Source organism: Acartia tonsa, chromosome 7, assembly GCF_053477335.1.
Source record: "Acartia tonsa isolate MP-2025a chromosome 7, ASM5347733v1, whole genome shotgun sequence".
Taxonomy (NCBI): domain Eukaryota; kingdom Metazoa; phylum Arthropoda; class Copepoda; order Calanoida; family Acartiidae; genus Acartia; species Acartia tonsa.
Window position 1 is genome coordinate 8,927,805 of NC_137266.1, and position 27,965 is coordinate 8,955,769.

The 27,965-nt window shown below is 33.1% G+C and overlaps 2 protein-coding genes across 2 annotated transcripts; both read left to right on the forward strand.

Annotated features, from left to right (window-relative positions):
• Positions 1-3,668: 3,668 nt before the first annotated feature.
• On the forward strand, positions 3,669-10,567 carry LOC145324102 (uncharacterized). Its single transcript, XM_080166732.1, has 10 exons — positions 3,669-3,705; positions 3,995-4,074; positions 5,443-5,493; positions 6,173-6,223; positions 6,628-6,677; positions 7,349-7,408; positions 8,644-8,703; positions 9,279-9,343; positions 9,798-9,831; positions 10,407-10,567. The coding sequence occupies exons 1-10, from the start codon at positions 3,671-3,673 to the stop codon at positions 10,449-10,451; spliced, it is 531 nt and encodes a 176-aa protein (XP_080022858.1). The 5' UTR covers positions 3,669-3,670; the 3' UTR covers positions 10,452-10,567.
• A 7,782-nt stretch (positions 10,568-18,349) lies between these two features.
• LOC145324104 (uncharacterized) lies at positions 18,350-20,917 on the forward strand. The gene is made up of 9 exons (XM_080166733.1): positions 18,350-18,390; positions 18,453-18,514; positions 18,789-18,844; positions 19,319-19,518; positions 19,682-19,778; positions 20,085-20,212; positions 20,345-20,417; positions 20,504-20,570; positions 20,727-20,917. The coding sequence occupies exons 2-9, from the start codon at positions 18,477-18,479 to the stop codon at positions 20,803-20,805; spliced, it is 738 nt and encodes a 245-aa protein (XP_080022859.1). The 5' UTR covers positions 18,350-18,390; positions 18,453-18,476; the 3' UTR covers positions 20,806-20,917.
• The last annotated feature ends 7,048 nt before the right edge of the window (positions 20,918-27,965 follow it).

Below are 27,965 nucleotides of genomic sequence, written 5' to 3' on the forward strand. Positions count from 1 at the left end.
TCAGGTCAACGAATAAGAAAATGTTATAATAAAACTTTGGGGACAAGTATAATAATGAGCCCAATGTCCCATCTCTCGATATCTTTTAACTAGTGGCTTCACCCCTAGAGGCCTCTAGGGACGTTTAACATTTTAGTAAAGATAAAATATGGAGAGGAGGCAGTATATTTTTCCAGGGGTGATTTCTCTTTGGAGGGTAAAGGTCCACTCTCCTTAACCTTCCCTGGAACTTTGATAAGCTTAAAAGAATAAGAGAACCATATAGTGAAGCTCAACAAAGTGTCTGAAAAAATGAGCCGTGTGACGTCAATAGATTCATCTCTTTTTCTTTTTCCACCTCCCCGGTCATCCCTCATTTTTATGACGTCATACGTTTCATTTATTTGTTGAGCTTCTCTACAAGTTTCCATATATGTCCTTCTGTCTGTCTGTAATGCTCTCATTAACTATGGCAGTACAAATAAAAGTGTTCTTAAGCTTTAATAAAAATGTTTGTTCTCTTGCACAAATGAATCTTTATCAAATATTCTTATGTGTGATGTAACAATTTTATAAACAAAATAATTTCATACAAATTTTAATTCAAGCATTCATGTATATATTTATACTAGAGTAACAGGATGTCTGTCTGTTTGTCTGTGTTTTTGTACCGAAGGATCTCGCTAACCGCTGAACCGATCGGGTTCTCCTTAACAGGGTAGCTTCTCATAGGTCCCGGGAAGGTTTATAACTATTTTGGGGGAGAAAAGAAAATTCCCTCCCCCCACAAAATTTTTTAAAAACTTTTTCTTTTAAAATCTAGAATAATAAATTAGGTTATGAAATTTGACTCTCCCCTCCTCAAGTGCCCCTAGATGCCTCTAGGGGTGTAGCTGCTAGTATTTATTAAACTATTATTTGTATGAAAAAGTACAACCAAAGTAAATGTATAGTTTTTCTGTGGCTCAGTCAGATATTGTGTTGTAATTGAAAAACTTTTGTGGAGTTTTTTCAAAAAGACAGATTCAAGTAACTCATTAAAGAATTTAAAGAGACTTTAAAAGGAAATGTTAAAATATAACAAGAACCCAAAATAAGAATTAGATATGTGAGTTTTACTTTTGAAGATACATTTTATTAAGTTGGAGTTATCTAACTCTAAAATTTTATATGTCCAGATAATGGGTGCAATTTTATTGGACTAATACATATTTTTTTTAGTAAAATTTAAGATTTGAACTATTTTTGTAATTTTTGATTAATTTTCTTTGAATAAATATATTATACATTGATAGATATCCAAATTCTTTTGATTGTTAGAAGTTACAAGTGCTTAAAACCAAAATCAAGGACGACAACATCCAAAATAATCGATGCAATAAATATTCATGAAAAGTAGACGGACAAAATAAATTATTGAGACTATGTTCAGTTGATAAATGTGCTATAATTTTTAGAAATCACGAAACCTTTCTGATATATTAAGAAAAATATTTTTAATGTTGTTTATGCATGACCGACAAACTGACGGACAAAGCAAATTATACACTTGATGCTTATTGATACAGGGAATCTTCACAAAAAATTTCACATGTCTATCTTCAATGGCAGCCGAGAAAATCGCATTTCTCCTGTAGCGTTACTGGAGGACTGACGGACAGACAATTTCAATAATAGAGTAGCCTTGCTACTAAAAAATATTCCCCTGGAGAATTAACTTTTGTGGAGAAAAAAGGAAATAAACTTGAAGGGGAGGAGGGAATAGAAATCATGATAAATAGAGGAAGTAAAAAGAGTCAGAGTAAATGCTTAACAAGGATGACAGCATCAATAAAAATGAAGCTCTGAAACAGTAGGACAAACGAACATCAACACTTGTAGAGTGTCAGAACTGCAAAGTAGAATATACATTAATGTATAAAAGTCGAAACTAAATCAAAAATAAATATGTTGTAAAACTGCTTACATTTTTAGAACATGATTCTAGAGATTCTTCGCTTATAACATTGTACTTTGTTGTCCTAGAAATCTTATTCCAAAAATCAGAATAGGATTATCATATCACATAATTTTTTTTTGTCAAAAAGTTAAAAATCAACATGATAAAATGGATGAATACTGAAATTCTAGTAACGATAATAGAGTTTTATATCTTTTATATCTTTTTATATCATAACTAACTGAAGAAAAACAATACAATGTTTTATAGGACAATTCTAACGTGTCTAAATTAATGAAAGAGCTAACAATTACACAAAAAGATCTAAGCGTTACACCAAAAAGAGCAAACCGTCACAGACAGACTGACCTTAATTATAGAAAAGCTGTTAAAAGAGTATAGTTAGAAAAAGAAGGAAAAGAGGGAGAATATAATAAAAGTTGTAAACATTTCATGTCAAAAGTAGTATGCACTTTTGGCTAAGGTTAGAAATAACATAGATTTGTTAAAGCTATGTTTAAAGATAATTTGTTTTAGAATTTACAAATAGCAATTTTAGATGATTAGATAAAAGAATTTTGATGTTTATTTCCTTTACTAAAATCTTCCACAATTCTTACCCATTCCTTTGTGTTGCACCTCCCTCTTACCTGGAGCATATAAATTAACCTAATAAGAACTCTAAGTGTATTATTAACGTTTAGATGTATAACCCATTTGAACCTTTTTCGTCTGCTAGCAAACTGCTTTCTGCTTTTTGTAGCGACATGGCTGTGTTAACATTCACAATGCTATTGGCTAATATTCAAATACCCAATTAAAGGTCGGGACAGGGTCTACGAGGTGTAGATATGTAGTTTTTTTACTGTATGTGTGGACTAGAATATAAGGCAAAACCTGAAGGAATAACCATCTAATAATTAGTTTACAAAGTGTAAAATTCCAATTTATTTTGGCAATCTAAATATTATCATAATCTATGGCGACAAGCATTTTTGAAGTAAAACCATTCAGTACATTAAAAGTTCTTTTCAGTTTATTTACAACTGTGATTACTATAGCCAAATGAAAAAAGAATAATTATTTATAGCATCATATTATAGACAGCTTTCCCCGGATATTTTAAATGAAATATTATATTATTAAAACCAGTTTTGTTAGCACAGAGGGGCCGAAGCCCCGTGCTTACAAAACTTTTTGTCTTTATTTAAATATTCATGGAAAATTATCTATAATACGATACTATACACGGATTTTCAGTATGGCTGATAACCGGTTCTAATACAACAGATATATATTAATCGGTTTTAAAGCCATACTGGAAAATTTTTCGAGTATTCTTGATTTAAAAGAATTATTCTCATAATTTGGCTCAAATTTTTCAAATATTTTAATTTAAAAAAAAGTTATTTTTCTAAATTGTTGTAGTAATTGTTATAATAAAGGAACAGGATGTTTGTCTGTCTATCTATACGAAGGATCTCATTAACCGCTTAACCGATTGGGTTCTTCTTTACATGGTACCTTCTCAGAGGTCCTGAGAGGATTAATAACTATTTTAGGGGAGAGTACCACCCTCCTCCCAAGAGAATTTGCCACTAAATAATCCCCCTCCACAAAATGTTTTACTATTTCTTGTTACTTAATTAAAAAATTAGATTATCGATTTTAACTCCTCCCCCTCCTCAAGTGCCCCTAGAGGCCTCTAGTGGGCATAGCCGCTAGTAAATATATAAACTATTTTAGATAAACATGATAAAAGCAGAAGGGAAAGATGTTGTTCTAAGGTAACTTCATTTAATTATTCTTTCCTAGAAACCGATTAATATCCGCTGCCATACTAAAGAATTATGTATATAACAACTAATTTTCCATGAATATTTAAATAAAAATAAAAACATTAATACCAGTTTTGTCAGCCCGGGACTTTGGTCCCTCTGGACTAATAAAACTGTTTTTATCTTTTAATTTTTAATTTCAAAATCCTTTGGAAGCTGTCTATAATACGATGCGATAAATATTTATGCAAAATGTATGACGTCACACATGACACTACCCGTATCTCCTTGATATTAGATTGTGTATGGTACGACTGAGAATGCCAGAAGCTGAGGCAAGAAGAAAATATAAAGCATTCTTTCAACAATTTGAAGATGGTAATTTTGATAAATATATCTGATCACTAAAAAATGATTTAAAAAATCCATAAAAACATCTTTACCATTCAAAATCGGACTATCCTTACAGGGGCGTCCAAGTTTTTTTTGGGGGGGGGTAAAATGGCGCGCGAAGCGCGCCGAAAATTTTCTTACCCCCCCCAAAATTTTTACCCCGGGGGTAAAATTTGCTTGGGGGGGGGGTAATTACCCCCCCCTGAAATCTGTTGGCAGGGGTAAATTTAGTTTACCCCCCTCAAAATTTACTCCCGGGGTAAAATTTTTGGGGGGGATAATCTAAATTTTATTAAATATATAGTATTAAAAATGCGCGCGAAGCGCGCAAAATTTTTTTTTATTAGAGATTTTTTATTTTGGGGGGGGTATTTACCCCCCCAAAATTGTTTGGGGGGGGTAAATACCCCCTCCTAAATGGTTGGGGGTGCCTACGGCACCCCCAAGGTAGGGGTAAATTTTAAATGGGGGGGGGGGGTAAAATGAAAAAAATCGTTTGGGGGGGGGGGGGTAATCGCCCCATTACCCCCCCCCTTGGACGTCTATGTACCCTTAAAATTACAAATTTAACTCTTTTTTTTACAAGTTAGAATTTTTAGTTGTATTTCATTAAAAAATTCTAAAAATGTGAAATTAAGATGGAAGTACTTTTATAGGATATTTTTGTATTTTGGTCACCTTAAACGCTTTGTCGAAGTCAAGAAAACAAATATTTCTCTTTTACTTGAATGACCCTGCCAGGTTTCATGGTATCCTGTGCTTTCCACATGTTTTTAACTTTTAACAAGGATGAAAACATCCATAAAAACGAAGCACTGAAACTGTAGGACAAACAGACATTAACACTTATATAGTGTCAAAAATGAATAATCAGAATATGAATGTATAACAGTTGCAGCAAAATTGTAAGTGTAAATTTGTTGAAAAACTGCTTGATACAGGATAATGTTTATGGACATACTTACATTTTTAGGACTTGATTATATAGTTGCTTCGCTTGAAACATTATACTTTGTTGTCCCAGGAATAAACATACGAAAAATCAGATCAATCGGATGATTAGATCACAAAAAATAGTTGTTAAAAAAGTAAAAAAATCAACATGTTTAAAATCGATAGGACAATTCTAACATAAATTAACTAAAAAAGCTATCCGTTTATGACGGACGTACGGACGGACGAACGGACGGACCGACCCTAATTATAGAAAAGCTTTGCTTTTAAAAAGTCAATGAGTTATAGTTCTCTTGCTGTTATCCATACAAAAATATACAAAAAAAGACAATTAAGGGTCATCAAAATTTATTGATATCTAAAATAAAAATTTTAATAAATTCTTCTTTTTCTTTGCAGGTAAGATGAGTAGAGACCATTTTGAACAACTTTGTTCTGAATCTTTAGATGGTAAGCTAGTTTATGTAAGAATCCAAAACAAGTTTTCAGATTTAAATCTGTCACAATATGACTCTTTGTTAACAAATTCAGAATATGACAAAATTTGACTAAAATTCAGATTTCAATCTGAAATTTAGTGACATTATTTCAGGTTATTTTCTCATTTTTGGAAATGCAACCAAATCTGACACAACATCACCAAAAGTCATATATGACCATAGTGACATAGAGTCAGAGTTGGGGAAATTACCTAATATGACAAATTGTTACCAAAAGTCATATATGACATTTAGTGACATTGTGTCAGATTCGTAAGATTATAATCGGAAATACCCCTGGTCTGATTAAAATTTTGCGGCAAATCTGGGTTTTACTTTTAAAAAGTTATAAACTCAGGTTTCGTCAGATTATAATCTGACAAAATGTAATTAAAAGTCAGAGTTTATAGATGAGGGGCAGGATTTAAGTTTCAGATTAAAACTTGACCAAATCTAAAAAGTAGTTACAAAACCTTGATAAACTCAGATCTAGTCAGATTGAAAAACTACTAGGGGGACAGTTGATGTATCATCTAATCAAATAAATTTTTTGTAGCGTTAATGTATTTTATTTTTAAATTATAATGATATGTTATTATGGTGTAAGGAATTGTCGTCTTCTTGTATCTGACAACAAAAATATAATTCAGGTGATACAAATATAGCTCAACTATGTGATACGGTTTTTCATCTTTTTGGAGGTATTATAGTTTTAAGATAATATTTATACTCTAGATTAGGAAAGCGTAGCAATTTTATAATAGTTACCAAAAAGGAAGTGCGTCCATATAAAACATGCTGATGTTTAACTTTTTTAACAACACTTTTGTATGTTATAACTATCCTATTCATCTGGTTTTTGAAATACTGATTCCTATTTCAACAAGGTACAATATTATAAACTAAGGGTCTCTATAATTTAATCATAAATATGAAAGTATATCCTTATACATTATCCTACAACAAATTTTTATTCAATTTTGTTTAGATTTTCAAATTATACAAGAGTTATTGTTCGTTTGTCCTTCCTTATTATCTTATAGCTTCGCTTTTTTGGATGTTGTCCTCCTTGTTTTTCTCAAATTTCATGAGTTTACTTTTGTAGGTAGAAATTATCTCGACTTTTACCAATTTACTGTGATAACTCAACTGCAGGTGATAACTTATTACGCCACATACGGTTACCGTTTTGGCAATGGAGGGACAAGGGGAGAGTTAATCCTCTACTTTAATAAACAGTAATTTTTTGTGGGGGATACTTTTTCTTTATGTAATTTCTCTTCCAGAGAATTAGTTTAAAACCTTTCAATATGCCATATTGGTTCAGCAGTCTATCCCAAAGACCAATATGAAACCCCTTTCTTCTTTCCACAGATGTTAAATTTATACTTTGAAAAATCTTAAACTGCTAATACCTAAACAGATTATCTATTGTACTTATTATATTACCTAGTTGGGGCCAGAGCATCATCTACTTGTCATGGGAAGCGATACTCTAACTTCCATGGAAATTAGGTGAAATTAACAGACAATCAACTCTTTGATAGTACGACCTTTACCTGAAAGTCCTAACTATGCATGGTAATTGGTTTCGCTTACTCTCACTATTAATACACGTGCCAGACATAGCAGCAGCGGGTACCATTTTTATCGTCTATAGTATGATGCGATGTGGAGCAGACTGAAACCCTATAGGACGCTATCGTTTACACTAATGCCAGGGGTTTTAAATGGTATATAGCAATCATGGGGTCATCTTAAATACGCCCAAATATCAAAATATCAAAACATTAAAAAAGGTTTAATTATGTTGACATTCGTTTAAGGAACTAGATTTACCCTCCGAACAAAGATTGGCATGGATGGTGGAAACTATTTTTGAAGAGGTACTTAGATTTTGGGTTAGCAGCACGGTATCCTTGTATAAAAGTATCAGGATCTCTGTGTTTGTCTGTCTTTCTGTCTGAACTATATTCACCCTCTAAACAAGGGTTGGCATGGATGGTGGAAAATATTTTTGAAGAGGTACTTAGCTTTGAGAAGCATTTTATAGTGCCTATAAAAAATGACGTCATACTGATCTACTATTGGTAATTTAGTCTGTGTAGCGGCCTTTCATTATTCATTTGTATTGTTTGACGTAACTTTTATAGGTACTATAAAGACCTGAGATTTTTAGAGCTCGCAGCATGATATAAGCCCCAGCAACAACCAAAAATGTTACTGGCGGTAAATACCCTATAATGATTGGGGGTAAATTTTCAAGAGAAGGGGGGGGGGGGTAAATTACTACAAATTTTAGGCATTCCCCCCCTTGACCGCCAAAATGTTAGGGGAACGGGGGTATATACCACCGAAAATGGTTTGGGGATTTTTTAAAAGCAAGAATAGCTGCCGATGCCGATTATAATATTATTTTATAATATTATGTATATTTCTTATACTTTCCAATTAATATGCTTTTTTGTCGAGACTTTTAATGAAAGAGTTATATACACAAATATCTGAATATGACACATTTATTTGATTATACATATAAAAGAAATACATATTTCTACAACATTAATGTTTATTTGATTCATATAAAACATTATTCTTTAAAAACATAAATTGTGTTACAGAAAAAAACACATAAAAAGCGTCATTTTTCGTAATATTCCGTAAAATTTGATGCAAGCTTACATGGCGTCAAATGCTCTTATTAGGTCAAACTGTTCTAAATTATGCATTTGTCAACATTAAGTAGAGTATGACTGGACGCTAGTATCCAAACGTTTTAACCACTAATTGTAATCCTACGATTAGGAACTTTAGTGTTTCATAATTCAGTATGTACTTCAATTTATGAACCATTGTCTTATCCCTTTAGATCCCTGATTATGATATATGAAAGTGAGTATGCAATGGGCAGGATTATCTATTTGGAGAAGTAGTCTGTTAGTAGATTCTTTCTGCTTTTTTGGTAATTACTTGGCTGTGTTAATATTTCCAACGCTATTTGTTGATTTTCAAAGATCTAATAGAAAGTCAGCACAGGGTCTCCACAGTTTGGTTACATATAGCTCGCGCTCCCTCTATTATTTAAATGTAATAATAACACTTTTCAAAGTATTTTTGTTAGGGTAAAGATTTAAGAAGACAAGAGGTAGAACAAATGTTAGAATCTACGTTAATGTTAGAGGTAAAAACCAATAAAAACCCCAACGGACAATCTTTAATTATTACTTTAACCTTTAAATTTAGCCATTTTATATCAAATCTTTATATAAAATTATCAGGACATCTTCTGTCTGTACCAAAGGATCTTGCTAACCACATAACAGATCTATAGTATAGATGTATATACAGACAACCCTTCCTTTTTCAAAGACCTCTTTTGTCTGCTTTTAAATTATTTTCTGCTACTTAGCTGTGTTAATATAAGCGACACCAGTTGCTGCTTTTCCATGACCCAATAAAAATGTTGCACAAGGTGGTTGCGATGGGGAGATACATTTATTTAACCCTTTATCCCTCTAGTGTTTTACTCAAATATCTACGGGACCGTTATGGTTCTTCTTTACAGTGAGGTCCTCAGAAAGTTTATAACTATTTCGGGGAAGGATACCTCAGCCCTCCCAAGAAAAATCGTCCCTGAAATGGAAAAAAATCTCTCTAGGGGATTGATAACTAAGTAATTAATGAACCTTATTTTAAATAATATCATTAAATATAGTTTATACTTTTTTTAATGTAGAAAAAAAATATTAATTTTAGTATGGTGACCCGTTATTAGCAGCCAGAGTGAGAGAAGAAATTTCTTTACCTCATTTAGTTGAAAGGTATATTTTTATTAAAATCTACTCTACGTCTGCCTGTCCATCTGTCTGTAAAGCTATGGGTTTAATTAATAACCCTTTACTATATACCTGAGGCTTAAGAATCATTGATAACATTAGGCTTGCTGTCGGGAATGTGTCAGCTTCGAACTTAAACCATACTGAGACATACTAGAGAATCTAAAGGGATAAGACAATGGCCGATAAAATGATGTGCATATCCAAAGATGATAAACAAGATTACCCCTTCTGTAGATTAAAATTAGACGTTGACACGTTTGAACACTCAGATTTATAAACCAATAATTTAAATTCACGAAAGTTCCCTTAGTTATTAAGCTAACGAATAAGAAAACGATATATATATCAAAGTTCTGGTCAAAGATATTTTATTTTTTAAATAGTATTTTTAGATTTATTTACATATATGAAAAACTTTAATTATATTTTATTTTAGGGCATCTCTTCTAAGAAAATTGAAAAGATGTAGGGTAATGATTTTTAAATTCATTTCATTTTTGTTTTAATATTGTAAGTAAACTATTCTTTAATTTTGATTTGATTTTCTAAAGAAATCTTATTTACTTTTATTCAATTTTGACACATATTTTTCTTTGTATGAACAGGGGTGAATTTAATATTTTCGTCCACTAATTTTTAAACTAAATGTTGACATTTTTACAAATACAGTGTCTTTTCTCTGATTTTTTCAAAATAAATTTAACTGCTTTTCCATTGCATATGATTTTGGAAGAACTAATCTAAAAAACACTGTAAATGACTGAAAAAGAATTTATTTATAATATGAAAGAAAAGTCACTTATAACATCTTATTAAAGACAGCTTTTGACCAGTTTTGTTAGCCAAAGGTCCTAACTAACAAAATTGGTTTTAATTTAATGATTTTATTTTTACATTCCTAAAAAATTGTCTATAATACTATGCAATGCAATACATGATTTTCCAATAAGGCTGATAACCAGTTCTAATCCAGCGGATATCATCAATTTTCATAGCCATACAGGAAAACAAAATATTCGTGCTAACAATTGTTCTTGTGTTTCAGACCTTGAAGAAGCATTATGAAAAGATTATCCAGCAAAATATGTAAATTTGTGATAAATATTACTTTTCTAAATGGAAATTTTTAAAATATTGTTAAAAATCTGCCAAATATGTAACATATAAGAAAATAAATGTGCATAGTATAAATGTTTTATTGACAAATTAATCCTTACCCAAATCTTCACCTATGTAGTTTTAAAGCCAATCATTTTTTATCCTATTAAATAAAGTAGTAAGATTTTTTGTCTTTAGCTTAAGATTTTAATAACCACTGAACAGTCTTTACCTGGATGACCCTGTTTGCTGGCATCCTGTGCCCGCAAGAATGTTAATATTTAAAAAAAAACAATTCTATCAATATGTCTCAATACTTTATTTAAATGGTTAGATAATTATAGCCTTTTGTCTTTAACACAAAATGAACTAGCAAAAAAGAGGATGAGGGGTCGGACCCCCCCCCCCCCATCGTCAATTAGTAAGTGAAAAATCCTTCCATAATAGCTAAAAAATATTATTTTAAAACGTTCGTTAATATGTGTTTATTACGAAAAGATAATACCTAAGTAAGAGATTATAGTTTTGACGTATTTAGATGGAAAGAAACACAATTATTTGCGTTAGCAAAAGGTTGTGTTTAAAAACTGGAAAATATTTTTGATTTTTAGCAAAAAAAGGTTGAGCTTAAAAACTGGAAAATATTTTTGATTTTTAGCAAAAAAAGGTTGAGCTTAAAAACTGGAAAATATTTTTGATTTTTAGCAAAAAAAGGTTGAGCTTAAAAACTGGAAAATATTTTTTATTTTTAGCAAAAACAAGGACGATTGTATCCAATAAGGAATAAGGTATAGCCAACAAGTGAAATAAATAATATTTTGAGGGCAGATAAAAAGGTCTTTAATTTTTCGAAATACAGTGAAAAAACGTGTAGGTTTCGTGATTTTTTTCCAAATTAATTTCGCTCTTTGTATGAACTGACATCCCAATAGGCCGAAGTTGCTTGGATTTCTAATCAGAATATCCTTGTCAAACATTTAGATGCAACTTGGTACTTTTTTCTTCTTCAATAAGTTGTGGAAGCCTGACTTAACTAATCTAAGAATCGTTAAACTATATTTGTCGAAAATTAAGAGGGAGGTGGGTGAGGATCGTGGGCAAAAATACCATTACCCAGTCACTGATATATGTATATTCATGTTTCTAGATCCATCCATCCTCGCGGCCAAAAGTGCCGTCCAAAACAGTGGGGGGGGGGGGCATTGAACTGTTTATTACACTAGTCCCCAAACTTTTTTTATTCGTAAGCTTATAAACTTTGAGGACTTTTATTAAATTTTAATTGGTTGGTTCATTAAGTTGAGTGTAAAAACGTTTCAACCACTAATTGTAATACTTGTGTGCATCATTATTGGAGATGTACATCAATTTATCGGTCATTGTTTTATAACTTTAAATCCCTTCGTCCAAAATCTTAGCTAATTTCCATTGATCAAATTGTTTTGTATAGACATTACATGTTCGGTGAAATATAAATATTTTCACATGCGTAAACTTAAGATCTTTGGTAACTAGGATTAGTGGGGAATTAGAATCAAGAATGATTACAAACATATCAGCGGAAATAATTATGCTGACGAAGGTGACTAAAGTCCCTCCACATATCATGACGTCATACGAAAGAATAGCCAATGAGAGGCCAGTATACACTGTAATTGACCAAACCAATGGTTAAATTTATGCTGGCCTCTCATTGGTTATTTTATCGGATGACGTCATTATCAGAGGAAGGACTTTAATCATCTTCTATGCTGACTAGTTTGGTAAAATGTGACCGGTTTTAGAAAACAGTAAAAGTGTCTGACTATGACGTCAGAAAAAATTAACAATTAACCAATGAGAAGCCAGTATTCACAATGGTAAAAGCGGCTTCTCATTGGTTAATTGTTACCATTAAAACAAAATTTTATAAAAATTCCAATGCTTTTATGCCAACGAATAAGAAAACGTTATTATAAAACTTTGGGTACTAGTGTAATAATCAGTCCATTCTCCCCCCTCTCTTCGATATTTAATTTTTTATCTAATTTAACGAGCAACTTTTCTATATAAATATGTAAATATCAATAGATATGTAAAAATATTTATCTATAAATAAATCCATGTATTATTTGGTTAGGGGGTATAGATATAAACTCAGGACAATATTATTATTTTTTTTACAAAACTAAACCAAAAATAATATAAAGGTCATGCAATCAAAGGTTTTTTTTTCAGGTAATCATGCTCTTTGATTCCGAAATACAATTAAGATTTTATGGAGAACCATATTGAAAAATTATGTATAGCATCGTTTTATATCCAGTTTTCCACGAATATAAAAATTGAAAATTTTTTTTGCCCGTGCTTCGGCATCTCGGAGGTAAAAAACTCGAATTAATTTAACAATTTTACATTTCTATATCCGCGAAAAGCTGTTTATAATACGATGCGATAGATAACTATTATTGCTGCGCTTGCTATGAACCTAATTACATAAAGGAATAGTACGTTCTTTATTCTATTTTGTATGATACTCTTTATTGTATAGAGGTACTGACTTAGGAAAAACGTTTTTACAGAAATATCTATTAAAAAAATAATTTTAGAATAAGAAAGTGATTTAAGTATTATTTCAATAATATAGAAACAGCCAGAATAGAAAATTAGTTGCTTTGATTTTTTTTTCTTTTAATGAAGGACCAGTAGATAATCTTTAAAATTTCATCTTTATATTTTAGTTTGTATTGTGTATGTATTTTTTAGTTAATTATGTATGGTATTTTCCTAAAGATGAAATATATCATTTAAAACACAACACATTAGCGGACGAAAAATCTTATCATATCTTCATATAATAATTTCTTGTTCTGACTGATGTTGTTTCATAACTTTAATTAGATAAAGTACTAATAATATTTTTTTGGATTTAATGTGGCTATTCATAATATTAATAGAACATAGCAAAAATTCGTGGAATTGGTATAAATAGAACATGATTGGTTCTATAAATTGTAAAAACTACACCACCTAAGAAGGCTAAAAGGGTATTGATTTAACTGTAACTCTACAAGTTAATACAATTCTAGAAAGATACTTTTTTTCTTTTATTATGCAAATTATTTTCATTATCAAATTGAATAAGAGATCATCCCTCATTAAAAAGAATCAACATTAAAAATATCCAGAAAAGTATTAATTTTAGATAACCAAGGAAAATCTGTGGAAAAAACTTTAAAAAATCCACTAATTTTGAAATGAAACAGATTATACTTATGGTATTACTTAGATTATTTTTACAAAGGAAGCTTTTTATAGTAAAAAATGACGCTATACTGGCCAACCATTGGTCAATTAAAGTGTATACTGGCCTGTCATTGGTAATTTAGTCAATGTATTGGACATTGTATTGTCATTTGTATGAAGTCATTTTTTACAAAAGAATTTTAAAAAAGATATTTTACATCAAATACAAAGAAAGTCAATGTAAAATCGATTTATTTTGCACTTTTCTCCTCTTTTAAAGATTCATTTTGATGTATTAACAATACTTTAAGGGATTCATGCATTAATTATTATGAAAAATAATATTAGGTAGAAATTAATGAATTTTATACAAAAGAAATATTAGAAAAAAAGTAATTCAACCCCTATCACTTTAGATGACAGCTGCTGACCTCCAATCTTATGGATGGAGCTAAATACATATTAAATTTAAATAAATATTATAAAAATTAGACTCAAAAGTATATTAACATTAACTATCTCAAATACTAACTCTTCTCAGGGAGGAAGGGAGGGGACAATGGGCAATTAATTCAATTTAATGGTTGTGACACTTTAAGGTCGAAAAACTAGATAATTCCAGATAAAGTGAGTATTTCGGATAGTGCAACTTTTATTGGAAATTTATTTATTTTTTAATAAATTTTACTTCAAAATGCACCATCCCCAAAACGATATTATAATAAAAGCCTAGGATTATAAAAATGAAGAAATTGCTAGCAATTCATTTACCAAAAAATATTAATTTTAGTTTCTAGGGTAGAAAAATAGCAAAAAACCATCTTAAGATTTTAATAATAAAAAACAACCTAAAAGCATTCCATGACCTTTATGAATCTTTCCTAAAATGTAGAACTCAATCGGATCAAACACCAAATTCTTCAGCTATATACAAAAAAACTTACTACTTTTTATAGGATATTAGCGTAGCTATTATATAAGTATGAGCTTTTTATGAATAACATACGGATTCCGATTTTCTGGTAACAATTAAGTTTCTATGGTTTCTAAATCGTCATAAATAATAAACAAGAAGTAGATAAAACAATTGTATTAAAAATGATTAAAATTACAACAAAATTCTACATATATAATATATCGTATCATAATAGAACTGGTAAGGGAACATAAAACAATTGAATTAAAAATAATTAAATTACAACAGAATAATAACTAAATTCATCCTAATATATAAAGTAGTAACCTTTTTTTGTCTGTAGTGAAGGATCTCGCTTACTGATGAACCGAAATGGTCCTCCTTTACAGTGAAGCTACTTATAGGTCTCAGGGTGGTTTTAGGCTATTTCATTTTTAAGAATAGTCCGATTAGGTATAGTTTTAGGCTATTTTGCTGCCTTTCAACATATCTTCGTATATTGAGCCCCTAGGCGCTAGGGGCGCAGCCACTAGTACAAAAATATAATATCACTGGTAAGTAAATAACTGGTGGAGCTTAATATATGTTTAAATTCAATATATATATTTAATTTGTCAATCGTCCTATAGTAAAAATATCCATTAGTTCTACTTTTTAAAATCTTAAAAATGTCAGCTTAAAGTATTTGTACGACGTACCTACTCACACAAGGTAAAAAATATAACTCGATTAAAAATGTTTATGATCAAAAAAAGTTTCAAAGTAGAATGCCTCAACGATATTTATACCAATCTGCTTGTAGCTTCTAATATTAAGTGTTTGCTTTTTTAATACTTTTGTATTCAGATTTATGGTTTCAATTCTAAATAATATTTGGTCCAGTTACACAAAATTACTTTTCTTTGATAAAGTCTGAATAAAACATATTGTGGAAAGTATCAGATAAAACAAACGGAAAAGAAGTAAAGTAAAAGACCGCCTTTTAAATAAAACTTTTTGAAAAAAATTTAAATCATAGTAAATGTCAAACCACAGACTGCCCCTACACGCCTCCGTGATGTATCTTTAATTCTTTCTCGCACGTTCTTCTTTCGGAAAAGCTAATTTTCCCTTTGTTAGTCTTCTGAAATAAATAAAGTTTTTATTAGCATTTATCAAAATTGCTTCTTCTGACGGCTTAACTTTAAGGCAAAAAAATAATTCGTCAATACTGGACCTATGAGATGCTTTGATAAAAGGAGAACCATATCAGTTCGGCGGTTAGTGAGACCCTCCTACACACACACACAAACAGACAGACAAACATCCAAAGTCAAAATACATATTTTTTAATACAAAAAAACTTATGTCAATAATACCAGTGAATTTATTACCTAGTTAAAAATTCCATAACTGGAAATTTATATTCTTAAAATTATAGGAACAAGATTAAAATTATAAACGATAAAAAATTGTATTCATACCTTATCCATTCTGTGCTATCCACTTGCTCCTTTTTTCTTCTCCTAAAAACCTATGCAGCAGCACATTTTCAGCTTTTTTTATTTTATACAAGATTTCATCTGAAAAATATAAAAAATAATTCTTATAGTGTTCCTTTGCTTTCTAAGTCATACCTAACTGTTAAAGGAATCATCATGCAAAGTTTGAAATCGATAGGACATTTCTAACCTGTTTAAATTAACGAAAAGAACAAACCGTAAGGAACGAACGTACGGACGGACCGATCCTAATAATAGAAAAGCTTCGCTTTAAAAACATTATAGAATAATCAATAGACTGAAATTATCTTGGGATGTTAAAATCTCTAAAATGAGAGCTATATTTACATACAAAAAAACGTATTACTATATATAAAGGGATACAAATATTACATTATACAATCTTGTCAATAAAACAACTTTTAATCATTTAAAAAAAGGTAAACCAAAAATCGCTACGTGTCACTAAATTATATCAGAAGTGTGAGTTTATATAAAGACTTGTGTGTGTGTGTGTTTCACACTAATAATGTTGTACACTGAATCAACTAATTAAATTAAAGTTTTCTGTCTGTTTGTTTATTGCGCTAGTTTTTATAAGAATGCCCCGTCATGTTGCATGATTTCTCGTGACGTCATTCATATTTTAGTCCCCAAAGTCAGTCAGAAACTGCTAAATTTATACACATTCCCTTTAAGCCAGTCCCCAAAGTCTGAGACTCCTAAAATATGAATATTCGATCCATTGTCCCCTCCCTTCCTCCCTGAACTCTTCTGGACCAACTTGTAAAAATTTTGTCAGCAGCTAGCTCTTCTCTAACATTGCAGATAGTCATTAACCTCTTTCATATATAATCATATTAAGTGCAAGGACTAATGGCTTATAACCCTTCCAATATAATCTTTTGTACTTGATCTCTGTAATGATCTGTATGAGTTTAAATATTGTTATTTATAACTTTTATAAATAATATCATATCATGTCTTGGTTAAAGTGTACATTTTTATTTATCTTACTTGGCTGCTTGTTTCTTGCGGATAGAAAGCTGAATTTTCAGTGAAGATTACTAAGGTATATGCGCATCTAGTATATACATTGTTTTGTCTGCTGTTAATGGATTAAAAGTTTTGTCAATTACTTTTGCTTTTGCGTAATATCTCTCTTTCTTAAGAATAGTGTACAAGTTGTTCTATGGAAATCTGATTGATCTATTATTAAACCAGAATGAACTTACCAAGAACTTATAATACTTTTAATATATACTGGATAACATTAGAACTAGACTAGATAAAAATCATACAACTTTTTTACCCAAATTATCAAAATGAGAGTAAGAGAGAATTTTGTTAGATTTTTCATCTCATCAACTAATTTGTTATATGCGTTTTCATCTTTTACACGTTGTCTTCTGATGTTTAAAAAGATGTTTTAGAATAGTATTCTCTGGATCAATTTAAGCAAAATCTATTGTAAATTATTTAGTAAGATTTTAAAACTTAAAATAGTCTTAAACTAATAAACAATAATATTATGTATATTAACCTTCAAATGATGTATAGATTGAAAAATATTACTTGCATGTATCATAATTCTTTTTCTTTGTGGTTATCATCCAATGTTTTCTGATATATGTGTGTTGCTAAAATCTTCTCAGAATTTGAATTTTGCTTTATTGTTGAATGTAGGTAGAGGCTTGCATATGAGAAGCTTTTCCACCCCCTCTGGCAAATTTAGGAGCTGGACACACCTAACATTGCATGTATTACACAAAATTACACATATTGATTTTGGCTTAAAGGTGTGTAAAAATGATCAGGTGAGCTTGATGAAAATGAATATGAAAATGATAAAATTTAAGCTGTTGAACTAATAGACAAATATTATGCAATCAAAGCTCTTAGTTAAAATATTTTCTGTAGATCAATCTTGTATAGAAGGTAAAAGTAAATATTTCAATAATTTTAATTATATTTATGGTTTTAACTGTTTTGCATTAACAATAGTTTTTCTTCTTGCATCATTCCAGAATTATCTCCTAATAATGAGAAATAGATTCCATACAAAAATACACAAAATTATCAAGAAAAAAAGTTTCAGCGAATGTTTAAAAATATTCACAAATTCATTTGTGTCTTTAAAGGATACATTTATAAGTTACCAAAACTTTTATACTGGAAATTGTTAAATGCAAAAATCAGTCAAAATTTGAGAAATTGTATAAACACAGTAAGTGATAGTATATAACTTACTGGTAAACATACAACTACAATAGTAGAAATCTGTCCACCATTGGAAGAGCAATTACAAGGTAATAATTAACATTAATCACATAATCATTTGATGTATTTTTATATTAATTTATTGTTATAGACTGGAGACTTGGATCCAAACGTAATGCTCACTTTTGGATCAAGTGATAAAATATTCAAAAGGTACTAGACTATTTAAATTTATAAAAAAAATTTACCATTTTGTGTGTAAATATGTGAAAGTGTTACTTATTTTCCTCGAAGAGGCCAAAGATTTATTGTATATTATAAAACCTAATTCTAATTTGATAGGCTTCTGAAATTTATTTTGAATAATCCAATGATATCAATTGAATGGGCTTTGCAATCATTCTATTTGTCTTTTTTTTGTTTATTATTAGAAATAATACTAGTTAAATAGAAATCAAGGAATTCTAAAGGTCTTATCTTTTGTAAGGTGGAAGTCTAGAATATCAAGAAGAACAAAAGACAAAAAAAGAATGAAGAGAGAAGGTAAAAATCTAATTAATTTTAATTTATTCAAATATTCCTTTTATTGAACTACTTCAAATTTTAACAGAATCTTCATGGTACCTAATTTAAATGTCAAATTTTGTAATATTTAAAATTATTAAACTGATATAAACTGCATAATATGTTTTTATGAAATATTAAATTATTTGAATTGTTTTAAGACTTTGATCTAAGTAATGTTATGCATTTTTTGCTCATGCAAAATATTTATTCAATTTCAAAGTCTAGACCTAAAGAAAAAAAATTAAAAAGCAAACTATTGTATTATGTATATTTAGTGTGACAAGGTTGAGTTTTGATTTTATATAGATGAAGTTTCATAGGGAAAATTATGACATATTGTCAAAATGGATATTTCTTGTCTGAATTTTTTTAGAAAATAGTATTTTTCTTCAAATTCAACAATATTTTGCCTTAAAATATTTAGCAAGAAAAAATATTTCTTTTTTTTAGAAAAGATGCAAGCAAATATTCCAAATATTCTGATATCAAGTGAAGATAGAGAACCACAAATATCAAAGAATACTAAAATCTCCCAATGTCATTCCCCCTCCAGACAGAGTCTAAATCAGCATCAACTGCATAAGGACAATCATCACCACCAGAGCCAGCAGAGTTTAAATCAATTTCAGGGCTATGATGCCAACTCTTTGGTAAGTTTGAAAGGATCACATAATTTGACAATTAATATTTTCATTCCTCTACAAAGGATCAATAATATTGACATGTATTTGTCATGCAGATTGAGAACTCATTTGTTTTGAGTAAAAATAGAAATAAATATACATATGATCATATTCAATTGTGCAATTTTAGTTTGTAATGGACCTTTGTGACAGTTTGAGTCTGATTAGTTTTGAATCTGATACAGCCAGTACATGTCATTCTTTATCTACTCATTCTTCAACAAGTGGTAAGTACAAATTTTTCTACTTTACCTTTTCCCTTAGTTACTACTAGCAGCTTCCTCCATAAAGGCCTCTAGGAGCACATGAAGGGGGCCAGGGAATGTCTCGGAGGAGTATGTCAACCACTCTGGCCTTTTTGAATTTGAAAGAAAAAGTAAAATAATTTTTATTGTAATGGCCACTTAGGATTGTAAGGGCGGTTTCTCCTGGGAGAGTGGTTATACCCTCCCCTAGAATAGTTATACTCCGTCCCAGGATATTGTTATATTGGTTCAACAGTTTGCTAGATTTTATCAACCTTGTTTGTTAAGATGTTTTATCAACAAGTTTTGATGCTGTCTCAATGTGTTCCTTCAGAAGTTTGCCTCCAGACAGGCATAAAGCACCTTCAATTCCTGGTCGTTTGGACGTCATTAGTATACCTGGATATAAAAAAAGGGTAAGCAGTCAATTTAACATATGATTCAATTTAGAATTAATATAATTCTATATTTAGATTTTTTCTATTATTCAAAACATTCTTCATTGATAAGATTTTGACAAAGCTTTTGACTCTATTTAATTTGTTCAGCCACATTCAAGTTTGGATGTATACAGTGAAGTTTATAGCGGAAGAAGTCTCTGTGAAAGAACCGCAAGATCAGGTTTAGTGATTTTTTTTGTCAGTGCAAATTTTATATCACTTTCATTTACATTACATCCAATGAATTATAACCTATTATATTTTCAGATGAATCATTAGCAAGTATGTCTTCAAAACTTCATAAATCTGGTGGCAAATTAGGAAACAGACTTAGGTACTTTCATCATATAGATTACACTCTGAAGAATTTTGATCTCAGATAATTTTTTGGCATCTATTTTTTTGTCTACTAATATTTTAATTAGCCTGGATAAGTTTGTATAAGAGTAATAAAATTTAATTTGAAAATTCTCTTAAAATAACTTTTCAGAGCTCCAAAAGATATTGAATTAATGGGAAATTGGATGTACAGAACAAAAGATGAATTCGGATCTTCACAAAATATATAATAAAAGAAATTTACTGAAACAACATGTCATCTAAATGTTTATGCTTTCAATGATTGTTGTCCTTGTAAATTATTTGATAAAAATCTACGAATTGAATAAATATTAGATATAAGTCTTGTGATACACTTATTTCATGTTTTTGTAAAATAAATCTGGTAAAAAAAGGAATCAGTATAATGTTTATCTAGTTTATATCTAAGTGTAAAGAGTACACAAACTTGAAAAAGAAGTTGTAAATCACTTACTCTCCAATAAATAACAAGTATGGCATTTCTCAAAGCAGTGTTTACTTTTTAATTTAAATGATTAGGTTCAATTTTTAAAGATCTTATCTCCTGTCTATATATTACTCCATATGGCAAATCTGCAATTCATATTATTTGTAACTCACTTTCTTTTAAATATTACTAGAAGTTATAGAGTAGCTTCACCACCAATAAAAAGTTGATACCCAAAGGTGTCCAAAAACTTTGTCTCCAATTCTCTTTAGATCTTTTTGGTGGTTTCAAAAGACTTATTCCTAATGTTATTACAGTAAAATTTCTTTCTAGTTTGGCTTAAAACCTACTGTTATATTTATGGAGGGTGAACCAACTTTTCTGTTTGTGATTCTTTCCAACATGTTAACACAATTGGTGTCCATAAGAAAAGGGGAAAACAAAACACTAATTAAATTTTTTTTTACATTTTAATCAGTGGCGTGCAGAAGGGGGTGTTTCCACCCACCTGACATAATAAATGGGGGTGGATACACACTTCTACACCCTTCTTCACCACCCTTGATAAGGGTTTACTCTACACCCCCCTAATGCAACACCTAAAAAATCAAAGGAGGATGTAAAGGTAAAAAAGTCCCACATCTACTTTGATACAATATTGTTTCATAAGCTATACTCGTTATCGGCTGTCAAATGTGGTCAGTTTCATATTCTAAAAGTATCCAATTTCTAATAATTAAGAATATTTTTTTATCTCATAGTATAAAAAACAACTTTCTGCGGATATTAAAACTAAAAATTATAAGATTAAAAATGGTGTTAATACTATAATTTTTATTATAATATTCGTGGAAAATTGTCTTTAATTTGCTTTAAAACGTATCAATTTGACACTATTGTGAATTGGAATATTAATATCACCATTCAGGCTGTTACAGAATGCCAGCAAACCATGCTGGGTCATCCAGATAGAGTGTAAAAATATTGCCATTACTTATTCAAGACTTTAAGAAAGCATTAAATCTTGATAAAATACTAAAATATTCCAAAATTGTTATATTCCCAAGCCAACTTTGTGTTTCATTAATGATCCTGGAGGTCTTGATCCTCCAGGTTTCTAGTAAACTTTATACTGTATTTGTTGAGATTATATGAACATACAAACAAAGAGAGACAACTAAAATGAAATTAGGTAACTTTTTATATATCAATGGTACTTCATAGTTTTAGTAGCAAAGCTACTCTATAGTTTGAAACGGGTGTCCTCTGCCCGTATGTTTATTCTGTGAGAAACGTTATGATGGAAACTTATTATTTTTGGCTTCTATTCAAGAAAACCAACTAAAAATGTTTATGAAGCATCCCTGTACCAATAATAATCCAGAATACAATTTACTTTGTCTATTTGTCTGTCAAGTATTAGTAATGACGAGCAAATATTTTGTTAAAAAAATTGACTTACATATTTGATTACTAAACAGGCTGAATTTTTTGATGACTCTAAAGACCAACTACTCAATGACCAACTTCATCTGTAGGTTTACCATAGGAGGATATCAAATTTTTGTAGAGTAAAATTATTTGCCTCATCTAAGCTAAGATTTTTTTTTGGGGTGTAAAGAGGGTAATTTTTAAATTGTGGCAATTGTGGTTGTACCTCCAAATACCTATGAACCTTCCAAGAACCTTTTCGCAGCTAGCTGCATATAGGAGAACTGTATTGTTCAGCGGTTAGCAAGATTTTGGTACACACAGACACATTAAGATCCTGTTACTTTTATTTAAGAATTTATATATATTGAATAAACAATCAAATTGATACTAATAGATGGATAGATAAACAGAAAAACGGGAAGTATGAAAGATAGATGAATATAGTACACACAAAACAAATATCTTGAGTTGGATGAGATTTTTATCAAGGAGGGAGGGGACATTGGGCTGTTTATTTTACTTTAGTCCCTAAAGTTTTAATTAATGTTATCTTTTTTGTTGGCCTAACAAATTTTGGGATTTTTTTGATTTTTGATTGGTTGATTGATTAATTTGAGTGTCCAAACGTTACATCTACTAATTGTAATCTACAAAAAGGGTAATGTATTTGTGTATTATAAATGGGGATGTACATAAATTTATAGTCTATTGTCTTATCCCTTTAGCTACCAGGATTTGTGTAGTTGACAACTATTGCACTACAACTTCACTTTTTATACTTTCTGAGGAAAAATTAGAGTTTGACTTTTTTTTTATTCTGAAATTAATTTTCATTTATGTAGAGGCTATAGGGGATCTTTTGAAAGGGTTGTCAATTCTTCACTTTTAAGTTAAGTTGTTAAAGAAAAGCAAGATCTGAAAGAAAATTTTTTTATTTGGCGGGAAGAGTGTTATTTTTTTTCTTTCTATTGAGAGATTTTTCATAAGGGGGTGGTGGAACCCACCACCTTATAAATCTTATAAATCTTTTCTGAACCTTTAATATAAAGGAGAACCATATTGGTTTAGACATTTTGCTACTTTTATAAAAGGATTGGATTGAATGTAAAATAACATTGGCATCACTTTATTACTAGATTTTTAACGTCTACTATCCATGAAAAATAATCTAATATTTTTCGCGCATTTTGCGTAAAGTTTTGTGTTACCGTTTAGTTAAATTCGCTTATTAAGTCAAACTGTTCTTAATTATGATCTAATTAACTTATAATCACAAACTTTACAGGAAAATATGCAAAAAAATGAGTAACTTTTGCATGGGTAAGTTTTTTTTATAGGTCTAGCTTATCTCTATTTTGTGTACATACATCTCAAAGTTGACTTGTAAACCTTTTTATTGTTAAATTAAAGTGGATATACTGACATTCTGTTGTCAGCAATTTCTTTTATTATAAAATATAAACTCTATAGTTGGCAGTACATAGTTTGTCTATAAATCACAGGACCTGAAGGGATAAGACAATGGCCAAAATATTACCCCCTCTGTAGATTACAAATAGTGGTTGAAACGTTTAGACACTTATTTTAATAAACCAACCAATCAAAATTCATAAAATGTCTCCAAAGTTGTAAAGCCAACAAATAAGAAAACGTTATTATGAAACTTTGGGAATAGAGTAATAAACAGCTCATTGTCCCTTCTCTCTTTGCTTTATATGAGATGTCTAAATTAATATTTCTTCTATAAAGTGACAGTGACGTTGAAAAGTGTATCTGAGTGTACCAAAGGATCTAGCTAACTGCCAGACCGATAGGATTTTTCTTTACATTGTAGCTTCTCATAGGTCCTTGGAAGGTTTATAACTATTTTGGAGAGATAAGAGATCCTTTAAATTTTTTAAAAACTAAAATTAAAAGTCAGGGAGGGTCGACTTACCTTACCCTCCCACAACCCCACAACCCTAGATTCCTCTAGATGCGTGGCGTAGCTTCTAATAAATATAAACTCTACAGATGGCAGTACAAACTTTATTAAAAATATATATGTAAGTTTGTAAGTTATTATTATATTTGTAAGCATATGACAAATATTCTTTTATAAGGCAGGTAGATTAGAAAATACATGTATCTGTAAGACACAGAAATATATTCCAGAGAGAAAGGGGACATTGGGCTGTTTATTCTTTTAGCCCCCAAAGATTTCTTATTCGTTTGCTGAATTATTTTGAGGACTTCAGCTAATGTTGATTGGTTGAGTGTTCAAGCGTTTCATCAACTAATTATAATCTACAGAAGGGGCAATTTTGCGTATCCTCATTGGGGATATCTCTGCCATTGTCTTATCCCTTTAGATCCCTAAATATATTCTATACCACATGTAACATTAATAAATACCATACCGTAGTTATTTATAATGGTTTTACATTGAATGTTTATGTGGTATCCGCCTAGGTTAAATGGCAGACACCCGAGTTCAAATGACTACGGCAGTGCGAACAGACGTGGACACATATATTATAGAGAAGCTACGCTTCTCTAGCAATCACTAAATAATAAACAGAGTCTATTCAGATGTTCCTTTATTCAGGGTCTAAGGTTTACTAAAGATGTACAACATAATATAAATACATATGGATTAGGAATAGAGATAGTTAAAGGTAAATCATACAAGTAAAACATAGATAGTTGCAATGGTTAGGTAGATGGCTATCCCTGTCCGGGGAAGGCAGGATAGCCCATGGAACAGCACAATAGGTAGATAAGAATAGAGGGGTTGAGTAGTAGGTCTGGGTACTAAAAGGGAAGGTTTGATGATTACTATGACAACAACAGTCTGTGTGGGTGGTGAATCTATCGGGTGAAGGAAGGCTTAGAACCTTTATCCTCAGGGCTGAGGTGGTGCTGATAACTTGGTGGTTGAAGGGGAAGGTTCCAGTGCTTAAGAAGGGAGAGGGAGGGGTCACACCCCTCCCTCCACTTGCAGGACAACTGAGAGATGAAATCAATACCGTTATCTCACATATTTGCAGGTGGCTTTACAATTGTAGAATAACAGAATTAGCTGGGTGCGTAGCATCACTATAATATCTTGGTTTCCGCATGGCCCAGAGTTGCCGAATACCACAACTCTCCCCTCGGAAGGCTGGGAGGGGTTGTCTGCACCGCCAGACTTCCGACAGTGGTTGAGGCCTTCAGTTTGTTTTCCTTGTGGAATGGGTCCGCCAGGACACCAGCTGCAGAACGGTGGTAGACTCCAGCCTTCCCCAGGTCGAACGGGATCTGCTATATCTGCTGGAGTAGCTGGTTCTGCTGGATGTTCTGGCCGTTGGATGTGTACTTCTGAGGCCACCCTGGCAACCTCCAGGGGTGGCACAGCACATGAGGGGGCTTGGACCAACAACCGCATGGTATACCTCTCTCCAGGTTTCTCTACTGGGCTGGTGGTCTCCATCTTGTTGGTCACCTTGCTGCTGGCAGGCTGGTTACTGGATGCAGGCACAGCTTCTTCGCCCTCAGGGTTGGTCAGGTTCATTCTGCCTCCAGGGTCTCTGTCAACGCGGGCAGGTGGTGGTTGCCATACTGTAGGAACGTTGCCTCCCTCAGGCTCATCCTGGACATTGGCAGGGTGGTGCATGGCAGTCAGACCTGCAGGGTAGGGGAAGGTAACAGTCCATCCCCTGTGCCGGAGGCTGTCTTGGATCTGCAAGGTTGGCTCCGCTCTAATTGGCTGGGGGACAGGCCAATCCACGGCCACTGCTGCTGGTGGACCGGAGGCACAAGGCCCCGGATTTCCTCCCCTAGCATGAAGGTGTCCAGGCACATCGTCTCCATCTTGGGTAGGCATAATTGTTGGGGATCCTCTACTTCTATGGTTAGGCTCGGCACTTGATGCATCTAGTTGAGCTACTCCCCAGGCAGCGGCCAAAGCTTCTTCAGGTTGGCTGGTAATGGCTGATATCCTGGTTCCTGGGGCAGATGCAGGAGGCGCAGGCAAGTTTGACCCAGCACAAACTTCCTGGTACACCAATGCAATACAATTACCCTGGCTTGGTTGAGGGGGGTAGACAGCTGGACACAGTTGAGGGTGAGGGACAGCTGGACTCTCCCTGCTGGCTGGGGGCTCTGGCTGACTGGGGGTGACGGGTGTCACCCCTTCCTCTGGGGCTGCGGGCTCGTTCCGGGGTCCAGGTCTCTCGGTGGCGGCGACGGTTGTCGCCCCAGGCACCAGCGTGGGGCGCTGGATAGCACCCCCCAGTCTTCACAGGTGGCGGCGACGGTTGTTGCCCCAGACATCAGCTTGGTGGTGCAGGGAAGCACCTCTCGTTCTTCCCAGGTGGCGACGCCGGTTGGCGTCCCATACATCGACTCAGACTCGCTGGCTAGCGCCTCTTGCCTCTCCCGCTCGGCGGCCGCCAGGGCCTCCCCGTACACCGTCCCGGTGGCGCTGGGTAGCGCCCCTCGGCTCTCGCTGGGGGTGACAGGGGATACCTCCTCCTTCGGGGGATGCGGTCTGACGGTTACCATCATGTTGAGGCCGAACGGCAGAGGCCGCAGGACTTCTGGCTCCGCAATGTTGGTTGGCTGCACGAACTCCGGTCCCATGTGGTTGAGGCTGAAGCCCAGGCCAACCCGGTTGGGTTCAGCCGCTCCTCCCAGCACGTTGATCCTGGCCACTATGGTCCCAACCTGAGACACAGACTCCTGGGTAGCCGCAGCCCCAGCGGCGGCAGCTGGTTGGGGTGACGGCTGGGCATCTCCCTCCAGGTAGACCTGGGTGTCAGACTGGTTGTATGCAGGTTGTTGGGCTGCCTGGTGTTTCTTCACTGCCTGGTCCCAACCGGTTCTACACTTGGCAGCTGTGTGGCCGTTGAAGCAGCAGCGCTCCTTCGTCCAGCTGGGTCCCATCAGTCCGGCTTCCACAGGGTGTTTCAACCTGCCAGGTCTCTCATCCTCCAGTTGGGGCACCAGCTGACAAGCAGGGTCTCCCCTACTAGGGGTCAGGCAGTGCTGGGCTGCTTGTGGTGGCTCCTTGGTTACATTCAGCCTTCTCCCCATACACAGAGGTCCCTTCCATACAACAGCGGCTCTCCTCTCCTGGGTGGCCAGCCTCGGCCTTAGCTTCTGCAGGTGCTTCTCCACATGAGGGATCCTGCCTCCAGTTACTCCAGGTAGTTGGTAGCAAAGGCCGTTGATGGTGCCAGTCGGAAGGTGGGCTATGATCCCTGGGGGGTATCTGTGGCCAGTGTGTGGACAGGTACCCACAGTTGAACCGGCAAGGCCCAGAGGATGCCATACTGATGGTAGCCTGAACTGGGTTCTGAACTGCCAGCGGGCTGTTGGTAGCTACCTGAGTTAGGCCAGAGTTGCCAGCTGGTATTGCGTCCCTGCCAGGCTCTGTCAGCTGCTGGTGGGGAGCCCCTGCGGTGATTCTGGTTTTGGCAGGGGGTGGCCTTCTTATTGACTTCCCTAGCTGGAGCTCTGCATCCTGGTGGGCCTCCATCTTCAGCA